Source organism: Aythya ferina (genome assembly GCF_964211825.1).
Source record: "Aythya ferina genome assembly, chromosome: 2".
Lineage (NCBI taxonomy): Eukaryota > Metazoa > Chordata > Aves > Anseriformes > Anatidae > Aythya > Aythya ferina.
The window spans coordinates 17,638,513-17,656,390 of NC_140297.1; the positions used below are offsets into that span (position 1 = coordinate 17,638,513).

Below are 17,878 nucleotides of genomic sequence, written 5' to 3' on the forward strand. Positions count from 1 at the left end.
ACAGGGGTGGTAAGTGCGTGGAAGCCAGGAGGCACAGGGCTCACTTGAATGCAAACTTTGAGTTTGTGCTCAATATTGTGATGCATACGGTTGTCTGCAACATTGTTCAAATGGGTCAACAATAAAAACAGAAGTCTAGTTGAAGAGAGTGTTTATTAACGTGCCTTCCCTTTCGGTTGCTGATGCTGACTACAGTGCAAATAAATAAAATGCAGCAGAAACTGTGCTAGTACTGAGCCATCACCTGAGAGTCCTTCCTCATGCCCAGCACGTTTCCTCCCAGGGGAAGAGTTCTGGGTAGCTGCAGCTTGCGAGCTGGGTAGCAGATGAAGTACCCACCCCCCAAACTGTGATACACTGAGCACTTTGGAGTGGGGTTTTTGTGCTTTGCAGGTGGAGGTGGTGTTGGTTCCTCCTGTTCCGCTCACGAGAAGGCTTGGGGCGTGAGATTCAAGGCACAGACAGCTGCTGGTTACGGACAGTGACATTTTCCAGTTCTTTTCTTTGTGCCTGCTGCTCCACATTAATGGTACCTGAGCAAGCGAGGGCAGCACCAAGCTCCCAGTCGTCCAGGAGCGTTCATTAAGCTTTCCCACGAGGAGCAGCAATGTCAGAAATGCTGCTGCATGCAGGAGCCCCTTGCACGCCCTCCTGATGCTCTGCTCACCCTGCTCCTGGGCTGCAGGAGCAGCAGCCAGCGCGGCACAGCCGGAGGGGTGGCTGTGCAGGCAGGGTGTGCAGCGGGGGATACCCGACTGTGGGAAAATATTTCCTGGATTTAAGTGGCTTGGGTTACGTGATCTCATAAGGGATGATGAAAGCTACGCTTCAGTGTTCCTAGGGAGCTGGAGATTTTTCTGGAAACGAAGGATGGGCAGACTTCAGAAACACAGCTCCAACAAATCACGACAGTGTTATTTTTTTCTACTGAATGAGTTGTTTCTTGGCATGTGATGTTATGGTTAAATATTTCTCAAATTCCTTATCTGCTCTTTATTACTGAGAATTTTTTAACGTAGATGCATATAGAGTACTTTGTCTGACTGCACAGTCAGATCTTCTTGATTACAGATTCTTCTAAATATAGGTTGTATTTTTTTTTTGTTCCTGTCCTCTCTTTCCCCAACCCCCACCCTTTTCCTGGCCTTAAGCAAACATCTTGTTCTTTTGCTTTACAGGCTCCAGATAAAAGGAAAGCGTTAGAAGAGACCAAAGCCTACACAACTCAATCTCTAGCCAGTGTTGCTTATCAGATCAATGCACTGGCCAACAATGTATTACAACTGCTGGACATCCAGGCATCCCAGCTACGGAGGATGGAGTCCTCAATCAACCATATCTCCCAGGTAATCTTTTTTAATAGAGGCATTATCTTGCCTCCTGTATTATTGAGAGCTGCATAGTTTACATTGTCTTCTTTGAATTCTCTGAGTAATGCGACTGAAAATGGTAAGACTTTCTTCTTTTAATATTTATAAAAACCACTTTGTGATGGAGGTCACGATTGAAATGAAACAGATCCTTTATCAAGAAGCACTAGGACTATATTTGGCTTAAAGCTGGACTTAATTATTAAGATTCCAGAATCAGAAGCTGCAGTTGAGGAAGGGGTAAGGAAAAGTATTCTATTTTTGAAGGAAAGGAATTCAGAGGATTCAAATGAAAATGTTCTTCAGTGCGGTCAGTGAATTTAAAACCTTGTCGGTCAGCCAGTCCTGTGCTAGTGGTATGTCTTAGACCGAACTGCTTGAACTTGAAAGAAAATGCTTCTCATGGCCTCTGCTGTCTGTATCCCTGTAGGCCCTGCTAACCTCTGTTTACTGTTCCTAGAGTAATTATGGTTTCCAAAAACTTTGTGAAATGGCAGCTCAGTGGTTCCCCTGAAAGTGTGTCAGCAGGGAGGAGATTCCAGTGTGGGTGGAAGGGCCTTCCTAGTAACAAACCTTTCTGAAACACTTCTTGACTTTGTGTGTGTGAAGAACTAAGAGTTAAAAGCAGGAACAAGTATTTAAAAAGTAGTTGCTACTGAAACAGTGAAGTAGGATGAAGTACAGTTGCTGGAGATGAGTTTGGTGCTCTGTCAAGCAGTATTCAGAGGTTTTGTGGTGCTCAGATTTTGACTACCTCCAAAGAAGTGACTGCACAAAGGACTGAGCCAGCAGGCCTTCACAAACATTGCGTGTCCTGTTGTACTGAACACATCTTTTCTTATGTGTTTCAGAGCCTCAGTGTGTGAGGCGGTTATTGTTAAATCCTCATTGGCCCGCTGATATGACTAACCATGGAAAAAGCCCCAAATGTTTGATACCAGCACAAAAGCTGGTAACCCTCTGTCCTGTTTGCTGCTTGAACTGAAGGCACTATGCTGAAAGCTATTGGGTCACCTGATACATGAACTGTTTGCTAAAGACTGGGAACAATCAGTGCTTTGTAGAGCTTCTGAGCAGTGTTCAGCAAGGTCACTTGTAGTTTCTGTCGCTGGTTGCTCCTTCCTGAGAGTAATCCTTGCTAATAAATGAACTTCTGTGGAATAATTCTGTAGAACTAAACTAGATATGGGTGATACATACTAGCTTAGCTGCTTGCTTTCAAATGTACACGATCAAATGCTTAAACTGCACATCTTAAGAAACAGCACAGCAAGTTTGATGGACTTCCTAAAATCTGAGTTTCTGGAGCATCTTTTCCCATGTTTGTATCACTCGTGAATAGTTCTATACCATTAAAGCATGGGGATGACTGTTCTCAAAATGAAATTCTTCAACACAGAAGTATTACCTAGAGACACAAATTTAAGGCACCGACAGTCAATTAACTCAGTTCTGGATTTTGCAATACAGAGCAGATACCTGTGGGGTAAGGTTCAATTTGATTTAAAACTTTTCTGGTAACAAGCGCTCTGCAAGGGCAGTTTCTGTTCCCTTGCACCTCCGTCACGCAGTACTGCCACGCTATTTCAGTTCTCTGTGCATGTTTTCCAGAGTGACTCTGGCCTAAATGACTGGACAGCTAATCTTGATTAGTAGCCACTCGACATTTTTCCTAGCTATGTGCCGCCTTCAGTGGAAAAAGCACTCATGAAAAGTTAAATGGGGAGGTGTGCTCTGTTCTGGCTACTGGAACTTAATCGTACAGATGGAAAAGCTGCTTGCTTTTATAGGAAAAAATGAATTCAACTCTTTTTTGTGTGTTGAGAGCAAGCTTCATGTGAGTAATCACGCTGGGGTGAGGGAGCACTGCTCTGAACAGACAGCGAACAGCTCCAGGAAAGGCTTCTACTCTGGCTGCTACATGAAAGCCAGCTCAGCTGCATCTATATTTTCTGCAGTCAGAGTTGACTTCCAGCTGCGATGTAGCGGTCTGAGGTGGCCTGCAACATAATTATTTACTACACCCATGATACAGAGCTGTGCATATACAGCCCAGCTCTTTGGTTTAAACCACTGCTACTGACTTTGACCTTTCCAAGCTGTTCTGATACTTGGGGAGGAAACCTCAGGTAGAAGTTCAGCTACTTCTGATGCAGGGTACGAAGACAGAGCCAGCCTGAGTGAAGTACTGTCGTGGTGTGGCCTCTGAACTTCCCCTATGGGACACTGGTGTGAAAAGGGCAGCAGGGGAAAGGTTTGAGCCCCACATGACTTGTTCACCCACAAATGCTGGGTTTTAGCAGAGCAGTGGTTCAGCTGGGGAGGAGCTGTTTGTCTTCAGCTGCAGCGACCCAAAAGAAACTTTCCTTGAGGACCAAACAGCAATAGCTAAGTGTTTAGCTTTCTTTGTAGTATCTGAAACGTCAGGTGTCTGGAACAGGTACTGTTTTCTTTTGTAGAGATTTTAGGGAAGGTGGATGAATGCATAGTCCGGACAGTGATAGAGTAAAAGGGTCAGCCTGCAGTGGGAGACAGCAGAAAGGACTTCGGACTTTGAAGTGGGACAGGAATGAAGACCTTAACATTTGGTACATGACACTTCTTAAGGTGTTTGCCAATTCAGTGAATAAATGAAGAATTTTCTCGTGTTCCTTGCTGATATGTTAAACACTGTATTTGTACTCTGAATGAAATTTATGCTATTAATTTCTAGTCTGCTGTTTACACTGATATTGTTCATTTGTGTCATTCCTGCATGCGTCCCCAAGCCCATGAGTGAATTCTTTAATAAATGAATAAATCCTGTAGTATCTTCCCCTTTATTCTAAAAAAAAAAAAGTCATTTAGCAGAGAAGTCAACAGTTCATCTCTTCATAGCTTTCACATGGGAGCTCTTCATAAACATTTGACAAGGGAGAACTGCCCCTCTAGAAAGCTGGGCCTATGCTTTTTTGCTCTTGTGGCTTAGGTTTCTTGGTGGTTCTCCCATCTCCTCTTTCCTCCCCCCAGGAACAAGAGCTAACTTAAAGTATGTTTCCTAAGATACACTTTTGCTGCTTCATTTCCACAAGCTTCAGGAGCATGAAGATCTGATGGAGCCAGAGCTGTCAGAGAAGAGAGATGTTGACAGGGACATCCTTGTTTACTGTGTCCAACTGAAAAATGAACTGATCAGCTCTCACAAATGTTTATGTCTGAGCAGCTGCAGTCCTGGGTGTAGCAACTATTTTTTTTCCTGGTCATAAATATTTTTTTTTAATAGTTCAGTATTTCAGTCCATGCCTGTTGAATCACGAAGAAAGGAATAGACTCCTTTTTAAGAAATGTTTTACACCAGGAAACAATGCACCCCTTAAAATCTTCAGTGTTAACATTCCCCTGTGCATCTGAAGCTGTTCTCCAGTGCAAAATGAGGGCTATTACAGAAAAGTGTTCTGAAAGCATAATGCTCAGCAAGAAAATATATGTGCATCTTTTGTCACCACTAAAGGTTAGAAGCAGAAAATTACTGAATTGGTTTAGAAGAGTCTTGCCTGTCGCCCCCATGTCTAATCCGTTGCACGTGTAACTCAACACAAGCAGGTTCACACAACTCTGGCAAGCAGAAAGCCAAATGCATTTTGTGCAGTATGGTTGTCTGGTACCTCCTGTGGATTCAGGCTTCAGGGAAGCTCTGCCAGTGATGCTCTGGGGCTTAGAGGGATGAACTTGTAAGCAGTAGCAAGTTGAGCAGGCTGGCTGGTCTTCGATGCCAGGAGAAAAGAGCGTAATAGCTGTTAAGTGGTCAGCAGGTCTTTGATATTAAGAGGCATAAGGTAGTGCACATACAGTGGTGACTCCTTGTGTTTTAGTTTATGGGGAGGAGCTTTCTCTGAGTGTCCCTGTCTTGGATTAATGCAATACTGCATTCATGGGTTGTGGCATATGGTCACAGCACAGTTCAAATTCATGGTTGAAAACCAAGCAGAAAGAGGGTAGAAAGCATGACAAATCATCTGCTGATGTCTGTGGATGGCCATGCCTGGGAGCAAGCATGAATTATTCAGCTACTCTCGGTATGCCTATGGATGGTACTGTTCAGTTCCACCTAATGGTTCCAAGGAACAACTTCAGGTATTTCACCCTAAAGTTGCCTGTTTAAAAGGAACAGGATACATAAAACTCTGATCTCTGACATGAAGAGCATATGGGCTGGACAAAGACTGTTAAGTGGGAAGAAAATTAGCCAGATCTAGGAAATGGTTGAGTGCTACTAACATTGTTCAGAACATTCTTTAGAGACCACTGCGAACATCAAGCATGTCCTCAGCAAATCTGGGGATAACTCTAAATTAGGAAAGTTGGCTCGTGCTGAATGACTGAGCTTCAGGGCAGAGGAGCCTTGAGAAACCTGAGGATGGAGCCAGCAACTACCCTAGGAGAGCTGGTGAGGTGCAAGGCCATGTACCCAAGGTGGAGTAAACCCGTGTGTTTTTGCAGACTGGGGGGTGACTGAGCCACAGCCCTGCAGTGTTTACAAATCCTTGCTAGCTCCACTTCATACAAACTTTCCTTTCCATGCATCCAAAAGTGTGTGAGGAAGCGCTGTTTTTGCAGGAACAAGAGTATTATCTAATGTATGCCTTAGGAAGGTAATGGCATCTTTCTGCTTTTCTTGCACTGCCTTCGCTTGTGAGCAGACACAAATATTCCTAATGTGGTGAAGAAACTTGCCCCCTTTGTTTAAATTAACCTTGCCTTGGGTGGCATTTGCTTTCCTAATAAAGTGCTGACAGTTATCTCTGTGGCCTTTGCTTCACATCCTGTTCTTCCTGTACTCTCTGTGATAGAGGCCAAGGCTCTCAGAAGTTGTATTGTGCCTGCTCTGGTTATCTCTCTCCTTAAGAAAATTGTTAACTTTGTTCATATCAGCTTCTACGCCTTATGTATGAGTTGCTCAGAAGGTAACATAACACGAGAGGCTTGCCCTGTCAGCTCTTCTGTTGGGAAATTCTCCTCATGACCACAAACGAACACACAGAGGATCCGTCTAACTCCTGTGCCGTTCGGCTGATGAGTTAACTATCATGGGAATGCTTTATTTTTATATCTGGCTGTGAAAAACCAGCTGTAACCCTTTCTGTGATGACCAAGTGACTACCACAGTGACTCCTCTAGGGCAGCTGCTTTGGCAGAGAAGAAGAAATTGAGTCAGAAACTTCTGTTTCCTGTCATTCTTTATTCCCACCTTTTTTTGTGAGTACTGGGTTTGAAGGTGGTTTTGGGGAATAGCTAACTGGAATAGCTGTTCACCGTAGTGAGATCCGTCATAGGCTCATTGTTAATCCACACTCTGGTCGAAGGGCAGTCTGGACAGATCACATCCAGTCTCTTTTAGACCATAAAAGCCTCCTTTCTGCTCTGTGGGGTTTTGGACATAAGCTTTAGATATTGAATTAAGAGGCCTGATGCAGCCTCTTGCTTTCTGAAATCAAAGCAAAAATCCCAGGACTGTGGATGTTATTCTGGAAGGCTCCTGATGACTTTGTACAGCAAACGAGTCAAAGATGTTTGCGCAATCTTTTTTTTAATGAAAACCTCTTGTATCTGGTAGATACATCACATAAATGAAACGTGTCGCTAACCTCCTGTGAAGTCATATATTAAAGTTCAGGAGTCTGGCTTTTTTTTTTTCCCTTCAGATGCACCTGATTAGATTGTTGGCCAAAATTAATTTTCGTTCTACTTCAGGTCTATTCACATACAAACCGCTTGTTTAAGGAGCTCTTGTTTTCGTGTTGTATTAGGGTTTTCTCACCTCTGCCAACACTCTGCTAGCACAAGGGCAAAGGAGGAAGGAAATGGAGGAAGAGATAGGGGTGAGATGCAGCAGCAGGTAACAAGCTGCCAAAATGTTAAGTTGCTCACCATATCCGTGCCATCCAGCACAGCTATCTTTGATGTTGGCTGGGTAGTGTTAAGCCTAAGCTAACAATATTTGGGGAAAGGGAGGGAGAAGGTAAGTAGGAGATGCTGTACGGCAGAGCTGGTGTCTCGGTTGTATGGTGTCACTGAAACACGCGAGCTGGGTGCTTGTGGCTGGGCTTCTCCTGCAGCCGGGACAGGAATTGCCTAGCACTTTCTGCTGGCTGGTGAAAGTACTTCGTTAATGGTGATCTGTAAATGGAGAACCAGGTAATGGTTCACATGAGTAGATTATAAGGCCGTGGTAACGTTCTGACACTCTTTATACTGCTGCTGGTTTGGCTTTCTTCTCTTTCCAAACAGCCTTTAGGGACCCATTTATGTGTCAGTTGTGCATGTCTCGTAAAATACCTTCTCCAGGTTACATAGGAAAGAACTGGTTCACTGCAGACTAGTTCATGGGAGGTATACGAGAGACTTATTAGCTGCTCTTTTAAAGCTGGGACAGATCCTATTGTAACTTGAGTGTGGAAGTGTGTCAGACTGTTAACCTTAACAAATACCTGTCGTGTGGCTGCTGTGCCCAGGTGAGCATCCCTTTCCAGCACCAGTGGGACAATGCAAGCTTGGGCATGATGGGGCCAGTTGCAGAGCACAAAAGTTTCCATTTAATGTACGGAAAAACAATGTGTGTGAAATTGTACGTATTCACATCCTTCGTAGCAAAGCAGCTAATTATAAATAGGCTCATGTGTTATATTATTTCAGAACTATTTATTCCCCTGGAGAATATTTGTGATTCTTAACTGACCCTGTTGCTAGTGCCATGACAGAAAGTGGGGAGGAAACAGAAATCAAGATTTGTTTGGCTAAAAGCTGTGTTGTAGGCAGGGATTTTCTTTTTTGAGAAAAATAGTAATATGTTTTAGACTAACACAGTTTGAGTAACAACTACTGGATGCCATGATTTGCTTTTTCAGTTATTTCCACTTGGAATGCTGGCTGCGTGTAAGTAACCATCATAAAATATGTCTGCCTCTTCCTCAGTTTTAAAAAATAGATTGTTAAAGCTGTTGTTTTTGTAGAAGCATAGAATGGGTTGGGTTGGAAGGGACCTTAAAGGCCACCCAGTTCCAACCCCCTGCCATGGGCAGGGACACCTCCCACCAGACCAGGTTGCCCAAAGCCCCATCCAGCCTGGCCTTGAACACCTCCAGGGATGGGGCATCCACAGCTTCTCTGGGCAGCCTGGGCCAAGGCCTCACCACCCTCTGAGTGAAGAATTTATTCCTAATGTCTAATCTAATCTAAATCTCCCCTCTTTTAGTTTAAAACCATTCCCCCTTGTCCCATCACCACACCCCCTGACACAGAGTCCCTCCCCAGCTTTCCTGTAGGCCCCTTTAGGTACTGGCAGGCCGCTGTAAGGTCTCCCTGGGGACTTCTCCTCTCCAGGCTGAACAACCCCAATGCCCTCGGCCTGTCTGTGTAGGAGAGGTGCTCCAGCCCTCTGATCATCCTCGTGGCCCTCCTCTGGACTTGTTCTAATACATCCATGTCCTCCTTGTGCTGGGGCCTCAGAGCTGAAGGCAGCAGTCCAGGTGGGGTGTCATGAGAGCAGAGGAGAGCCTAATCTTCATTTCTAATTCCAGCAAATGGTTATGTTATTTAAGAACTGTGTGTAATTATATTATATGGGCATGAAAATGAATGTAGTGCAGGAGCACAGGATCGCAGAGCTTCTATTTTGTTTCCTCTTTGAGAATCTGCTAAATAAGAATGGCTTTTTCATGAATAAAACCTTCTATGAATACTAATGTACAGTGGTCCTGTAGGTTCACCTGTTTGTGCCTAAAAGCATTTGCTTCTTCCCTCATGTGTTGCCCTGGGATGTTTGTTACTTACAGGGGATCCGTCAGCACAGTTCAGTGTAGCGTCATGGAGACAGAAGCACAACTTGTGATTTCTCTAACTTGCTGCTCTGTTCTTTGCTTGCAATAGAAAATAATGTTTTGTAAGTCAAGCGTAGGTCTGATCTTGTCAAGCCATCTGGAACTCCTCTGCGTGGCAAAAACAGGAGCAACAAGGGTATGATTAAAAGCTGTCAGGCTTCTGTACAACGTGAGAGCAGGTAGGATAGGGACCTTACAGTTTAGAGGGATGTTGATGGAAATTACAGAACATATCAGTGCTTTGGTCTATTGAGCCATCCCTTGCAAATATAAGAACAATGAAGCATTGAATAATGGCCAAAGGGCTTGATTTGATAGTAGGAAATTCCGCTTCCCTGTTGAGCTCAGTGTTTTAGGGGATTTTTTTCTTTACAGTGTGGTTTTGAACAGAACTAGGCTGGGTGAGGATGCGAGAAAAGCCTTCAAACCACAAATCACCCTTTATCTGACTGGGTAGGGGATAAACGTCATCTTTGGGAAGCTGATCCTTTGTTGTGCGTTTATAGGATTTCCTTGTATGTGTTGTTAAGACAAATATTGGGCAAAATACAGTAATGGCCAGTTATAGTACAGGACTAAATGAGATGAGTTCTTCTGTAGATAAGGCTTATCTCCTAGGAGAGGTGTTGCTGATTTTTTTTGAGCAACACACGTGTTTTTGGTGTCTTAATTACTGATAGGTAGTGCATATTAACCTGATAACATGCCAGCTTGTGGACAAACAAATTGTTCATTCCTTTTAATTAGAAAAAGAAATCAAATGCTATTTAAACCTGTATGTTCTTACAGACAACAACAACAAAAACACAGAACCTAAAGTTACGCGGTTGATCTACATGTGTATCTTGGCAGGTAAAACATGGCATTTGAGAGCAGGTAGCAATATTGTGTTACGCCAGTGCTGCAGCTCCGGGCACTGTTTTCCTGACCTGCTGGTGATGGATGAGTTGCTGAAGTAACTGAGGACGATCTCCATTTGGGAGGTGCAACCTGCAAGTCATAGCCAGAAATATCATTATCTTCACGTAATTTCAGGGCATTAAGGTAAAGAGAGAAGTGCAAACAGCCTGAAACAAATTAGACTTTCTCAACTATGTAATCTCTTAGTTGTGCCACTACATTTGGGTTTGGTTTCCTCATACACCCTAAATCTCATGTTGAGACAGCAACGTGATGTGTCACTGACAGGGTTATCAGCCTGTAACCTGATGGAGCCAAGCCATCCTTTGTTTTATTTTCCCCTCTGCGTGCTGTGAATGCTGTGCTCACCACTTACATATCATTGTTTTAGTCTTCTAAATCAATGTAATGAAGAATATCTGTTCTGGTACGTGAATTCATCCATGTGATCTGTAGACAGGTCCGTCAGAGCCTTACTTTCTCAGTAGAAAGACAGCTGAGCACAGAGGTGCTCGTCCTTCACATAACACAGTTTGGAAGCACCCCAGCTGTAGTGATAGTGTTTGGTGCCACTCTGGCTGCTAAAGCTGGTAAGGAACTTTTGGGGATGTTTGTGGTCTTTTTGTTAATAATTTTCCCCTTTCTTTAGTACAAGCTGTGGCACGCTAACAAATAGTGGGACTTCAGGAAATGGGGGGATGGTTTCTGGAAGTTCTCTCTGAGAGAAGTTGAAGTTAAATCACTTGGCATTTTGCTGCTTTAAGCATTCCTGTGTTAGTGCAGCATGCCTCATGACTGGCAGAGAATAGCAGGCTTCATTCCCCTTTAGCTTGTTTCTTGCTCCTAGACCCCCAAAACTGGGAGCAAGAGGAGCTTGATGTGGCCATAACTCCAAGTAGCATCTTATTTTCAAAGAGCTGAAGTTATCTCTCAGCGTTTTACAAAATTGCATTTCTTGGGGCTGTTTAAGCGTGTAGTTCTTCAGACAGCGCATAAAAACTTTGGAGATGCTCTCTATTAGAGCTGGCTGAATTACTTGGAATAAACATACCTAACATTTTTTCTTTCTGCAAAGTACTTGCAAAACTTTTTAAAGGCTGTTTTTTCATGTGAAAGGTTTGCCTGACGTAAGACCGAGAGAATGCTGCTGATTGTTTGTTGCTGGGTAGTGACTGGCCACCTACTTCTATATTATTCAACAGCCTTATCTAATCGGTAGGAACAGATAAAGAAAACGTGGTGTGAATTTTCCCAAATGCATTTTTAGAAAGCAGAGGTTCTGCAAACAATTACATGACTTAAGCAAACATCTTGGGGGGGGAAAAAAAAGCAGATTGTGAACAGTCTGCAGATTTATTAGACTAAAGATTTCAATAATTTTTCTGTGTACTCTTCCCCTGCTGCTCATTTGCCTAGATTTCTTCATCGTGGTAGTTTTAAAAACAAATGTGTAGTTGTTGTTTATGCTAGCTATATCCTTCTAGGAGTAAACCCTAATGCTGGATAGATATACATAACTTAAATCCATAAAGTACATTGACCTCAGGGAGATCAGGATTTACCAAAACAATGAGGAGGAGCAGGCCACCGAAGTTTGCACAGCTGTGTCTCTGCAGTCCATTAAATTGCATCCTGATGTGCCCCTTTATCTCTCAGGGAAGTATTTCACTGCCCACCACCGGTTCAGGTAAGCGTAGCAGCGAATCGATCCCAGCTGCTTTGCCATGCAGTTACTGGAGCTCAGCAATTTGTGTGTGTGCTGAGCTACGTGCTATTGCCTGGGTCAAAGGCCAGTTGTGCATGAGTCAGTGCTGCTCCTTATTGCGGGGCTTTCTCTTGAAATGCTGCTGCAGCCTTTAACCCACCAGAGGAACAGGAATATCTTTGCAGGACACCAGCGTGCCTTCCTCAGCTTGCTTTGATCAGTTTGCTGGCCAGCATCTGCATGGCGTTCATTTGACATTGCCTAAAGTGACACTGAAGACGTGTCCCATCTGCTTTTTTCATGCCATTCTCCTGCGTCAGGCAGCGTTTCGTTCTCTCTGCCTGCCCCCAGCCGTGGGATCAGTTATCCTGGAGACAAAATCATGAAAACTACAGACTTTGCCCTTCTTCTGCAGACTGCCTTCGACACATCATCTCCCAAGGCTGGCGTTCTTTTTCTCCCCAAGCATTTGCAGTCACATTAAATCTTTATGGCAATCAGAGCACAGATATTTAACTGACCACCCAGTTCTGAACACGTATATAATCAGTCTGGGTAGTGAAATTAGGGTAACAGTGCTGGGATAACATGTTCAGCAGGGGGATGTAGCGATACCCTCTGTGCCTACACGCAAGACTTGTCTTCAGGACTGGTAGGTACTTGCTCTCAGCTTGCCATCAGCCTCCGTAGGCAGGATGGAGCTGAGCAGTGATCCTGCAGGAGGGGGCAGGTGCTGGGATGGTTTCCTCGCAGGCTGGGATCCTCTGCTGGAGTGCCCTGGCTTTGCCTGGAAGAATTTTGGCTGGGGAAGGCTGTGACTCAGTAGGCGTACATGCTGCTTGCTGGGACTGCCAAGGCCACGCGGATGTTCCCAGCAGATACAACAGCAGTATTTCACATGGGTGGCGGCCAAGAGCAGGAGACTGAAGGAAATCCACCTACAGGAGCGTGTAACTTCCTCTTAGTTGTGTGTGTGTAAATTACAATGGCAATGGAGAAGTGCAGCAGCCTTAGTAATTCCCTCTCTGCCCTGCCCCCTCCCTCTGAACTCCTAAATGTCATACATGCGTGACTGAGCTGTCTGTTTTCTGATTTTTTTATCCCAAATTGCAAGTCGTCTGTATGACTCAGTCCAAAATAGTTCCTTCTCTTATGATACTTGTCAGGGGATTTTGCTAACTCTCCTTTTTTTGCTCGAATGTCTTCGTTCGTTCCCAGTGCTGTGGAGACTGGGATTTTTGGAAGAGGTTTTGAGCTGAGTGAAGCTGACGATGCTTTTAAGCATATGGCTTGTCTTCTGATACACCTCCAGGAGAGAGCTGTTTACAGAAGGGGGATTGAGAAAGGAGAGACTGGATTAGAGAGTTGAATTCTTTTTCTATATTTGTCTCTGAAAACAAAAATGAAGAGCTTGTCAGATACTCGTTGTTTTGGTGTTGAAGTGACACGGGAGTGCTTTTTGCTGCAGTAACACACCAAAGGTAGTAGCACGGGTAGGAAGTCAACTACGGGGCGGAATAATTGTACTGAGAGCTTTTAAATGGGATCTGTGGTGGCTACGGGTTGCTTCTGCCATCTTATTTACAGCACCCCCCAGCACTGGGCCTAAGAGAAAAAATAGGCCCCATCAGATGAGGTGGGATCAAAGAGGTATGGAAATAACTTGTCCCTTGGATGATTTGTAATCAAAGCTACATTGGCAGGTGGCTGGAGGATACTCCACGTCCTTTCCACCTGTATGGCACCACTTTTATGTCTTAGGGAAACAGTCTGTCCCAGGACTGTCAGTCTTAGACACCATCTAGGTGTCTGAATTCATCTCTGGTTTTTGGGCAAGGGGGGTGACTTTGTGGGTTGATGGGATTTCTCGTGTGTTCTTAGGAAAAGTACACATCCGAAAAATTAATTCGGAAAATGTCCAAGTACATACATGTGACAAATAATAAATTTTATGTGGGAATTTTGTTGTTCTTTATTAAAATAATAATCATGCTATGCACAGTAAGTCCACTCTCCTAACCACATAACATACCACTGTATTTGGAAAATCTTTTATTTTTGCTATTAGAGATAAAATAAACCATAGTAATTAACACCGAGGCTGTGTTAGGTCACTTTTTATGATTTTTCCCCCTTAAATTTTGAAATGCCAGGTTACAAATAAACGTGGGGAGGTGAAGTGGGGGGCTACATTTTTTTTTTTTGCCTTTAGGCATTAACGTTCTGGCTTGTCATTCCAGCTTTTTCAGTTCCTTACCTCTGACAAACTTTCAGAAAGTTCAAACTTGTTCTGTTGAGTTTATTTTTTTATAGGCTTTTTTTAGATGGTTTCCTTTTCAGCCACCTGCAGTGCTCTTTGCAATTGCACATGTTCATCTCCTATGAAGTTGCTTTTTCTGGCACACAAAATGCTTCTCGTTTGACATACAATTTTGTTCTACTCCCATGGTGGTTCTTTAGCGAGTCCAAACTACTGAAGAAGCCTTTTAATTTTTCCTTTCTGTCCTTGTGCTTTTCTTCAGTCGAGATTATATTTAGATTTGTATGTTTTGTTTAATTCTAGACAAGTGCATTGCTTCCAGTAAGGAAAGGAGGACTCATTCAGCCACTTTAAAATGCTGAAATTCTCATGTGGGAGCTTGCATAAGCATATTTTTTCTTGTTTTTCAAATGAACCTACTCATGCATGCATATCTTGAGGAATACCCAGCAAAAATGCAATTCAGAATGACTAAAATCCAATTTCAGGTACTGAAATAAACCCATGCATACAGTTGGGATTTTGACTTTGCATAAGCACAAGCATTTATCTGATTTTGTGCTTTTTGAAGACTGAACACAAAGTTAACACGTTATGACTGCACATCCCAACTGTTGTTCTGTCAGCATCAATCAGGAGGGCTGCACACTTGAAGCACTTCTCCTTTGAAGTGTCTTCTATTTTAAAGACCACTTCTAATCAGCAGATTTGTTGCGTTCTTGGCTTGTTTTCAAATATAATTAACAAGCCATTGGTTCCATTTAGGTGGGTTTTTCTCTGGAAACCTGTGCTAGCAATGCAACTGGTGTTAGTTAATCATTAAAATGTGTACTCTGTTGATGGTGTAGAACATTTCTCCTCCTCTAGCGAGCTGTAGATATACCTTTTATTGTTCCTTTATTGGGATCGTGTCTTGGTGAAGAAAGGATGAGGGGAGCAGGGGTGACTGAATACACACAGAATCGCACACAGAGTTGTCTAGGTTGGAAGAGACCTCCAAGATCACCCAGTCCAACCTCTGACCTAACACTAACAGTCCCCACTAAACCATATCCCTACGCTCTACATCTAAACGTCTTTTAAAGACCTCCAGGGATGGTAACTCCACCACTTCCCTGAGCAGCCCATTCCAGTGCCTCACAACCCTTTTGGTAAAGAAGTTCTTCCTAATATCCAACCTAAACCTCCCTTGGTGCAACTTTAGCCCATTCCCCCTCATCCTATCACTGGGCACGTGGGAAAATAGACCAAAATGGGCACTGTCCTTCCCACAGGGGTTTGTTGCAGAGCAAGGGACTCAAGTGGATGGCTAGCAGTTGGTAACTTGCCAGGAGCTGTGGTTTTGAGCTGATAGAGCTGATTCTGTGCTTCCTGTGTCAAAACAGTTGTGAAGTGGTGGTGTGCCTTCAGCTGCTGCTGAACCTCCGCAAATACTGGAAAGCGTTTTCTGGAGAGATTGGGCATTTCGTTAGAGCAGGGAAAAATGCCACGGAAGCTGCTGCTGTCCCCAGCAACTCGGAGGAACCCCTGGTATCTTTGTCACTGCTTTTGGCAGTGCTTGGGGCAGGTGTTGGAGGCAGCCCGGCTGCTACACGAGCCCCTCAGAGCTCTGCCTGTGTAGGCTCGGGGTGTGGATGCCCGCGGGCGGCCTCGGAGCCGGCCCGAGCTGCGGAGGGACTTGGCAGAGCACAGGGAGTCTGGCAGAGCCAGGAATAGAGCTGCTGCAATCTGCCGTCTTCCAGCCTCTTGCTCCTAGCCACGGAGCCATCCCACCTCTTCCCTTCGCTCCGCTGATGTCCCGGCAGACCGCCTGCTCCTGCGTTCGGGGCCAGCTGCCTTCGCGGCGCTTTCTGACCCCCGTGCTCCAGATGTTTGAAGTTCCATTTCCCCCATGCTTCTGCGAACTTGAGCAAAGGGCTTCTGGCATGTCACCAATGCAGCCAGGGAGGAGGGAGGTCTGTTGCCTTAACCGTTTTCTCTCCGCACCGAGGGTCTCCGCAGGGCTGCTGAAATCTCTTCCTCTGCAGGACTTCAGCTCCATTTGTCGTCAGTCGCCATCTGCCAGCCTGCCTTCCCACAGCTCTCTCCTCGTTCCCAGAAATACTCTGCAGATCCCCTCTCCGTATGCCCTGCGTTAACGTCCTCTTCCTTTCAGCTGCGGGGCCGGCGGTGAGGATGTGGTGAGGTGCCCTCGTGACTCTTCAGAGATGCTCCTCGTTTACAGAGCCTAATTCTGCGAGGTGGCATTGCACAGGCCGGACCTGCTGAGTTCCTTCAGCTGCCCCATTTCGGCTCAGCATCTCCTGCAAGCAGGCTGTTGGAGGATAACATGAGGAGCCTCCTTTCTTTCCTCCAGTCCTGTGTGAAGGATGAGCATGTGTCCTCCATAGCAGCCCTCCTGTTTCCAGTTGGCACCAGGAGAGAAAAGTCAAGCATGAACTTGAGTCCAGCTCTTGGACTAGTGGGTTGCTTTCCTTGCTCTGATTCTTGTCCTAGAATGTCACGCACCCGCTCCCGGCCCCTCCAGCGTGTCCTTGCTTTCTGTCCCCTTTCTGCTTACTTTTTCCAGCAAAGTATGTGACTAGATTTGCCAACAGGGTACTCTGAAAAGGATCTATATAAATAATCCTTCTGCTGAACAAAGCTCTTCTCTCTCCTTTTCAAGGCTGCTGTATGTGCAACTTCCCAACTTCCCAAATGCAGTCTGTGGTCTTTCAGTCCAATAGTGAACCCTGCTCTTCTTTAGGAAGGAAGGTTTCTGGTTTCAGAACAGCAGGAGGGCCAAAGGTGAGGCTCTTTGTAAGCTTTAAGCCTGTTTCTCTTGTTTTGAGCTCCTTGATTTTAATGAGGCTCATCAGTGTATCAGCAACCATCTCCACTCCCCATTTTCCTAAATATATATCAGTACTTTAACACTTGCAAGCACACACTCTGTTGGTCAGAAATCAGTTTTCTGTTAAGCTTGCCCCTCACCTGACTTGCTCCAGCTTCAGATATTCCTTCATCAAGTTAAATTTCTTGAGCAGGACATGCTGTGGACTGTCTGTGGTGTACTTCCCCACTGCCTCCCATCCCCAATTTTCCTGATATCCCAGGCAAAATATTTATGTAAAGGTAGAACATTTGTTTAGATTTCTGATGTTTTAGTTCAGTTTTGCAGAAAATCTGGTCTGCTTTATGCTGGTGACTGTTGCTAGGAGAACCTGAGACAAATCTGCTGGTTTGTGTATAAAGAAAAAGATTTAAATTCTAAAGTCAAGGGCCAGCTTCGTAGGATAAACTGAAAAACAATCTGCCTTCAGACATAGACGACATCCAGTTGTAGCAGTAAACTGGAACTGTGAAAATAAAACACAATCGTCAATCTTCAGCATCCTCTCCTCCCCAACACTGAGTGATGTTGGTAAATGGCATTGTTAGCAGTGTGTGTATCTGCAGAGACATAAAAAATTGTATTCACTTATGTATGTGTTACCTCTGGAAATGGGACTTGGTATTTCTTTCATAATTCTTCCTTCGCCCCATCTATAGCCTTTCCCCTTCAGGAGGATGTAAACATTTTATAGAGATTGTAAGCTGCTGTATGTATGTTGATGACCTCAGTTTGTTGTGTTAATCTATAAAATCTCTTGATTGTGAACCCTGCCTGCGGTAAAAGGGAGGTGATACATCAGATTAAGAGGCAAGGCTTATCTGGGTCCTCTAGCCTTTCACCTTAGGAGGCCGGGATTTCCCAGGGCTTCAGGAGATGAAGCTGTCTGGAGAGGGCTGTCCTACTGCTGGAACT

At 44.5% G+C, this 17,878-nt stretch overlaps 1 protein-coding gene across 12 annotated transcripts in view; it reads left to right on the plus strand.

Moving 5' to 3' along the window:
- ABI1 (abl interactor 1) overlaps nt 1-17,878 on the plus strand; it is a 76,827-nt gene that overhangs the window by 21,219 nt on the left and 37,730 nt on the right. For all 12 annotated transcript variants that reach the window (XM_084510690.1, XM_084510695.1, XM_084510694.1 and 9 more), the window contains exon 2: nt 1,179-1,346. In XM_084510690.1, coding sequence (XP_084366816.1) covers nt 1,179-1,346 — 168 coding nt within the window. The remainder of the gene's footprint in view (nt 1-1,178; nt 1,347-17,878) is intronic.